Source organism: Ciona intestinalis, unplaced genomic scaffold (assembly GCF_000224145.3).
Source record: "Ciona intestinalis unplaced genomic scaffold, KH HT000101.2, whole genome shotgun sequence".
Classification (NCBI taxonomy): Eukaryota; Metazoa; Chordata; class Ascidiacea; order Phlebobranchia; family Cionidae; genus Ciona; species Ciona intestinalis.
Genome location: NW_004190423.2, coordinates 149,963 through 157,731, shown reverse-complemented (window position 1 = coordinate 157,731; position 7,769 = coordinate 149,963). Strand labels below are relative to the sequence as shown.

The 7,769-nt window shown below is 36.4% G+C and overlaps 2 protein-coding genes across 5 annotated transcripts in view; one reads left to right on the top strand and one right to left on the bottom strand.

The window, feature by feature from the left end:
* The window catches only part of LOC104266591 (ectopic P granules protein 5 homolog), a 14,950-nt gene extending 9,223 nt beyond the window's left edge, over positions 1–5,727 (top strand). For both annotated transcript variants that reach the window (XM_026838642.1, XM_026838641.1), the window contains exons 16-23: positions 743–921; positions 1,927–2,062; positions 2,382–2,473; positions 2,615–2,799; positions 3,352–3,446; positions 3,904–4,035; positions 4,648–4,742; positions 5,331–5,727. In XM_026838642.1, the coding sequence (XP_026694443.1) occupies positions 743–921; positions 1,927–2,062; positions 2,382–2,473; positions 2,615–2,799; positions 3,352–3,446; positions 3,904–4,035; positions 4,648–4,742; positions 5,331–5,510 (1,094 nt within the window). In that variant the 3' untranslated portion in view covers positions 5,511–5,727. The remainder of the gene's footprint in view (positions 1–742; positions 922–1,926; positions 2,063–2,381; positions 2,474–2,614; positions 2,800–3,351; positions 3,447–3,903; positions 4,036–4,647; positions 4,743–5,330) is intronic.
* A 564-nt stretch (positions 5,728–6,291) lies between these two features.
* LOC100184802 (tetratricopeptide repeat protein 5-like) overlaps positions 6,292–7,769 on the bottom strand; it is a 10,994-nt gene continuing 9,516 nt past the window's right edge. For 2 of the 3 annotated variants that reach the window (XM_002124633.5, XM_026838650.1), the window contains exons 6-7: positions 7,494–7,610; positions 6,312–6,882 (exon numbers count right to left, since the gene is read on the bottom strand). In XM_002124633.5, coding sequence (XP_002124669.3) covers positions 6,664–6,882; positions 7,494–7,610 — 336 coding nt within the window. In that variant the 3' untranslated portion in view covers positions 6,312–6,663. Of the gene's footprint in view, positions 6,883–7,493; positions 7,611–7,769 lie in introns of all 3 variants that reach the window. The other variant, XM_026838649.1, reaches the window with a different exon arrangement.

The window sequence follows — 7,769 nt, the reverse complement described above, 5'->3', positions numbered from 1 at the left end:
TGATCATGGTCTTATTTGAGCCTTGTGTTCCATACTAACCCCCACCCCATATCCCCCAGCAACCTCCTCCTCCTACCCACCCCCTATAATAAACGAAGCATCAATATGGATGAAACGCCAATCATACATCCGTTGTGTTGGGAGGATCCTACAGAAGGTCAAACATGAAGATATGGTGGGGAAGATGGCACATGTGGTGGGACAGATGGTTGGTCGGTTGACTGAACGGACAATGGAGAGTATTGAGATGGCATCTACTGGGGGTAAGTTGGTTGTGTGGTCCTTATGCGCGCTGTCAAGTTTTAATATCTAATGTTGTCATTGTGGTAGCACCTCAGTTGTTGGAATAATAGACCAACTATGACCCCTATAGAATAGAATCTCTATTATTGAGTGTCTATAAACTGTCTCAGTGGGGTCTAGATGGTAGCACCCTGGGTGTTGGGGTAATAAACGTACATCCTTGGCGTGCCTTGTTGTGGAATCGTATAGAATGGAATAGGGTTATCCATGCGGTTACCATGCAATTACCATACCCCACATGCAGAATAGGCTTATCTATGGCGAGCCCCCATGCCCACAACCTTAACACAACAATACCAACAGACCCTGTTGACACCCACCACTAAACCTCACTTATCTTAACTTTGGCATGCCAAACTGTAAGACCTCTGCCCACACATGCAGAATAGGCTTATTCATGGTCACCGCTCCCAAGATCTAACACTACCATTACCCCCAGACCCCGCCGACACCCCGCACCTAACCTCTCTCATCTCAACTTTCTTCGACTTTCTAAACTTTCTCCCCACGACCTTTCATGACCCCGTGATGTCATTAATCACCAACGTACTTTCACGGAACAGTGTGTGCCCGGCTTGTGAGGACTCGCCGCCACGGTCCAAATGTTGTTTCTGTCAGGTGTATTATAAGTTGAAAGATCGTGGCAATTGTTGGTATATGTTGTTGCTGCCAGGTGTATTATAAGTGTGAAAGAGATCTTCTGGCAATTGTTGGTATATGTTGTTGCTGCCAGGTGTATTATAAGTGTGAAAGAGATCTTCTGGCAATTGTTGGTATATGTTGTTGCTGCCAGGTGTATTATAAATGTGAAAGAGATCTTCTGGCAATTGTTGGTATATGTTGTTGCTGCCAGGTGTATTATAAATGTGAAAGAGATCTTCTGGCAATTGTTGGTATATGTTGTTGTTGCCAGGTGTATTATAAATGTGAAAGAGATCTTCTGGCAATTGTTGGTATATGTTGTTGTTGCCAGGTGTATTATAAATGTGAAAGAGATCTTCTGGCAATTGTTGGTATATGTTGTTGCTGCCAGGTGTATTATAAATGTGAAAGAGATCTTCTGGCAATTGTTGGTATATGTTGTTGCTGCCAGGTGTATTATAAATGTGAAAAAGGTCTTCTGGCAATTGTTGGTATATGTTGTTGTTGCCAGGTGTATTATAAATGTGAAAGAGATCTTCTGGCAATGGTTGGTATATGTTGTTGCTGCAAGGTGTATTATAAGTGTGAAAAAGATCTTCTGGCAATGGTTGGTATATGTTGTTGCTGCCAGGTGTATTATAAATGTGAAAGAGATCTTCTGGCAATTGTTGGTATATGTTGTTGTTGCCAGGTGTATTATAAGTGTGAAAAAGGTCTTCTGGCAATTGTTGGTATATGTTGTTGGTGCCAGGTGTATTATAAATGTGAAAGAGATCTTCTGGCAATTGTTGGTATATGTTGTTGTTGCCAGGTGTATTATAAATGTGAAAAAGATCTTCTGGCAATTGTTGGTATTTGTGATTTTAAATGACCAAAGTTTATATGTCCCATACAGGCTGTCTTTACCATATTAGAACATAATAAAGTATATAATTTGAAACCTTACAATAAATATATCACCCCAACAAACATCATTCCCAGGATTGTGTTTACCTTCAATCTCGATGTTTTTCTCCGGCAACACTGTTATCGTGCATCACTGCTGCTTGTAACATTGTAACTTGTGCCGATCACGCTACAAGAATACTTGAGGCTTCCATACAAAACTATCTAAATGGTGGGTAGGGGTGTGTAACATAGGTGTAACATCAGGGTACCTGGATCAAGGCTCATTGCTGCTACTCAGCGTTAGATACTTGAGGCTTCTATGCTGTATTATATGTTTAAGTTCATGTTGTTTTTGGTTCAAGTTTAACAACCTTGTCAGATGAGTCGTTAAAAGATAATTTACAAGCTTTAATCGTTCATGATTTATATAATTACCACAAGCAAGCACGAGATGTGTGAATCAGAACACCACGCTATATATATTTCTGTGGTGTGTTTTTGTTATAATATTTTCATGATCTTTACATCCATGATATTTCCCGTTTCAGCTTCATGTGCGCGATCACGTGACAAAGACGACGTCCATTGTTGGTGGGAAAATATTATCGGAGCTTTCAATAAACCAGTGGCAAATATGAAAGTAATAATATGCTTTGCTTATATGTAGTGTTGTTGCTGTCAAGTGTATTATAAGTGTGTACAAGTTGCTAATATGAAGGGGATTTTTTCTCAAACTATTTGGTTGAACTGTTATTTTATTTAAACTTTATTTTTCATGAAGGATTTCATAAAATCAAGTTTGCTTCACGGGAATCTCCTCACACTCCATGTGAATTCCATGAGTCAGCATATGATTCATGGTTTCTACGGCAACGATGATGTCATCAATGATGAGTCAGCACATCGGGAGAAACTTTGCGACTCAGCGATCGCTGACTCATATCTTCTATCGTCGTGGCAACCAAGGTAAAGAGGACACCGTGTGGCCACGAAACACACCATGGCATTAAGCGTGCAATACTGCAGAATAACGATGTGAAACTGATCGTTTAATGCTTATTGGGGTTATTTAAAATCCACATATTAAAAAATATTTTGAATTATTCGTTCTTCTATTACATCGCATCATTGCTACATAAATATGTGATGTAGGTTACTGTACTCTCGCGTGCCCGAAAAACGACAGTCGTTATAACACGGGTGTTCATACACCTCGTGCCAGCTTACGAGTTACCAAGTATGTTACTATGTGGGTGATTTTTTCATAATTATAACCCGGTGGTTACTAATAACTTGTTTCAATTAAAATTTAAACTGTTAACCTGATATAGCATTGTGTATGTAAAAGCACCTTAGTTATACTACATAGGTTAGGAACCAGTGGTTTAGCATTGGCTTTAAATATTGTGCCTTTTTATACATGGTCCCCTACTATAACCAGGTACATACACTGTGGTTAGTGTTTACTATCTTGAGTATTATGGGATGATTATTTGAAACTTTGCTATCTATCAACAGTGAAGGTGATGTGAGCAAGTTGTTTGTCATATGGGACCATTATCTATATGTGTGTGACATCATAATGAAGATGGTTGCTACACAATCACAACCAGGTATGTCACTATTATGTTTGTGATGTCATATATATCAACTTATTTATTTCCTGAATACATAGTGGATATCAAATTAATTAAAACAGCAAAGGGGGGAATTAGCAGCAAAACGACAATTGTTAAAACACGGATATGCAGATGTGTTTAAAATATATTTATATATTAAATATGCTTGACAGAAGCAGAATACATACATTATATTTATTACATACATGTAGTAGGGTGGGGTAAGATGGGACACCTTAAGCACCTAATATTTAGATATTTTGATCGTGTTTTAAACAATTAACAACAGTCTATGGGAGTCGTGAGGATACAGTTTTACAAATCTTTGAATGTTCTTTGTTTACTACCAAATGGAGCGAGAAAATAGAATGAAAAGGTATCCCATCTTCCCCCATTCTATTATGCATTATATATGATACAAACTAACAATCTACAACTTGTATTATAACAGGGTTCACCGTACATAGTGTGTATGATACTGTGGCATCTATTTTACCAACCCTGGATAAGATGGGTGTAGATAAAGTAAAGACAGGAATACTTGGGAGCATTGGGATAAGTAGGCAATCACAGATTCCCATGGGTGAGTGATGTATTATATTGTTGTATTTATAATATCTCATATATATATATATGTGTGGTGTATTATATTGTTGTATTTATAATATCTCATATATATATATATGTGTGGTGTATTATATTGTTGTATTTATAATATCTCATATATATATATTTGTGTGGTGTATTATATTGTTGTATTTATAATATCTCATATATATATATTTGACATGCAACTGAATATCGGTTAATTACTCTCTTCTTTTCACAAGTGGGCGCTCATTTTTTTATTATTACTCATTTTTTTATTATTATTTTCTATTTTATTTTTTATTATTATTTTTTGTGGTGTAATATACTGTAATGTCCCACATATATATATATGTATATGTGTGTGTCTTAGTATAAGCGTTATTGCCCAAATAAATATTTAATTATATTAATATAGCGCATAGGTGTTGGACTTTTATACTGGTTGTAATGTTTACTAATTAATTACTTAGGGTGTTTAGTGTGGTGGCATGTAATACTGGCATAGGTTCCAAATATTTTCAAATTACAAACTTGTTTTAAAATAATGAGCAACTCTGGCCTGAATCACATTTTTCCTGGAGTAATTGGTAAACTTGTTTCCCAGAAATCCGATTAAGCGCGAAAGCGTTATCCATGTACGTGAAGCAATGGTTGGCGAGGTTGGATACGACGACTGAGTCCCTGGAAGAGGCTGAGAAGGTTTGTAGTTTGTACTGTCTTTAGGTTGCAATCACAAAGTGACATACGTGGTAACTCTTAACTCATAAGCAGGCACGATGTATTTGTGGTTGGTTTATTTAAGTAGTAAATACACTTATGGTGAACTACTAAACAATGCTGTGAGTGAACACATTATAGTTTTCTTTAAGTTTTTTCTGCCATTTATTTGGGTTTTGATGTTTATTTCATTGTTACAAGTATTTTGCCTGTTAAGTGTTGAGTGTTATTCACCCATTAGGACAGCTTGTATAGGATGTTAAAACTTGGTTAGCAAATAAATGCCAGAAGAGCTGTTTTAGAAAGCATGTTGTGTTTATGTCTATAACCAGCATTATGGTGTTAACAATGTCGCGACCTGCCACGTGTGTGTGCGTCGAAGCGTACACGAGTGCCTTTTTCGTATCGTTTTTTTGCCGCTATAAATATGGTGTGTCTCGTGTTTATTCTTTCCTATAAATTCCCTGCTCACAGTATCAACCACTTCAACACTGCAGTTCAGTTGTTAAAAAACTAGTGCATTTACCGTGCTGCAGCAGTTTAAATAATCACATACCTTTCATACCCTAGGCCTTTCAAGCCCTGCAACAACTGCCAACCACCAACAAACAATATTCTCCATACACCTCAACTATTGAAGGTATATGCATGATGATGTCATCAGGGGATTCCCCATCTCACAGAACATTTCTCTTCACGCTCATAAAAAGGTTTTTTCCAAACAAAAGTCACTTAAAACATATTATTTGATTTCTATGTTCTGTTATAGTATTTTATGTTGCTTTATGTTATTTTTATGTAGATAGGGTACAGAATTTTTTCCTTTCATTTCTGTTAATTTATATTAAGTATTTATGATTACTAATGTGTTATAGAAAAGATTGAAGTAAATTATTAATTTTATTTTAATGTAGTTTTAAATTTCAATGTTCTTGTGCAATATGTGTCTAATAAATTTTGAAAAGTAGTTTTTCAGTTCTTTATGTTATAAGTTTATTGTAGAGTTTTTAGACTTAAGGGTCACTGGTTCAAGGCTCACTGTGGTGACTGGAATCTACACTGACAGTTGTCATAACATGGGTAACTCGACACTGGGCATGGGAGTGGCGACCATGGATGCGTAACGTCGTGGCTTAGAGCGCTTTCCTTGTAACCAGAGGGTATCGGGTTCAAGGCTCGAGGCTGTTACCATTGTGGTGGTATGTGTCCTTGGGCAAGATTGCTCCAACCCAGTGGTCACTAATGAGTTGTCCATAATGACAGTCAAACAGAAAACAATCACCCACAAAGTTACATACGTGCCTTTACGTGGTAACTTGTAAGCGGGCACGAGGTGTATAAAACAGAACACCCATGTTATAACAACTGTCGTTTCCCCGCCATGCGAGGATAAATAAGTTACATATGTGGTAACTTGTAAGGGGGTACAAGGTGAATGAAACAGAACACCCGTGTTATAATGACTGTCACGACGTGCGAGGATATATAAGTTACATACGTGGGTTGTACATGACATACAGAAACCACAAAATTACATGCAACGTTTATTTAAACAACACAGCAGCAATATACGAAACACATCAAACATAGATATCTCATGTTGCAATAGATATCTTACTGCATTTATAATATTTCTATTTCATGACAATATAACTAATGAACCAAATCTGGGATAATTCTATAGAACCAACTCATATAGAATTTCACTCCATATTTCACAAATTTCCACTCAATATTATATCAGTATTTTATAATAGTTATATTTTCGCACAATTTCCACCAGCATTTTATAATATGTTCATGTTACGCCAGACACAGCAATTTTGTGAATATTCATCTGGCAACATTTCTATGTTTTTGAAACGCTCTGCTGACATTTATAATATGTTTATGTCACGCCTAATCACGACGCCTGACTAGGTATCATCGCAGCGATTGTTGACCCACAATGCTCCTGTGTTAGTTTACGTCCGTTAACAATTAGAACAATAGGGTTATCGACTCTTATGTTACGAAAGTCCCATTTTTTTGCTGAGTCAGCAGTAACGCTCCATTCAATTTTATGATGAGTCATGAAGGGTTCCGGTATCGCGACAGAATCACCAATTATCATTCCTTTGCCCTGGAAGTTGGGGAGATTTTAGCTTTTATAATCCTATTAAAAAATGGCATAATACAAAAAATTATCACTCATAAAGTTACATGGTTAAAAAGGATAAATATAACATATTGTTAATTAATTAAAAAGTCAGCAAAAATTTCATAAATATTAGATAAAATTGGGGTAATAATTATGAGTCTATGATATTTTAAGAAAAAAAAACAGTCCCCCACAAAGTTAGATACATTAATTAATTATACTGCTGAATAATCATTACTCAGCAAACTTATTGCTGATTAATAAAAAGTCAGCAAAAATTAAATCTTTGATGACTCAACAAAATCACAATGATGTGTCAGCTAATAAAGACTCAGCACAACCCAACCACTCATACAGGTAGAAGGTGAGTAAATTTATTAAATATAATGCAGCTATTACAACATGGTGTGTTGTTATATGTTACTTATTAAAGTTTGAGATCAATTACAATATTTTTACCAATATTTCTTTTCCATACTCTTGTTTTACATTAAGCGAATAGCAGACAAAACAATGGTTAGTTTAATTTAACATTTTATACTAAAGAAGCTAATTTAAGCAACAAAGTATCTCTTTATACAATACATACTTACCCTAGCCAGGTTATACACAGTCACAGCGTAACAATCACCATTATGATCAATAATTGCAAACGTGAATGGAACCAATGTGATGTCGGCCATGTTGCATACAACCTTGCCCATTATAACCTGTGGGGTAAAATGGTACGGTTGGTAATGGAGTAAGATGGTACGGGTGTCGATGGGGGTAAGATGGTACAGCTGTTAACGGAGTAAGATGGTACGGGTGTCGATGGGGGTAAGATGGTACAGGCGTTGATGGGGTAAGATGGTACGGGTGCTGATGGG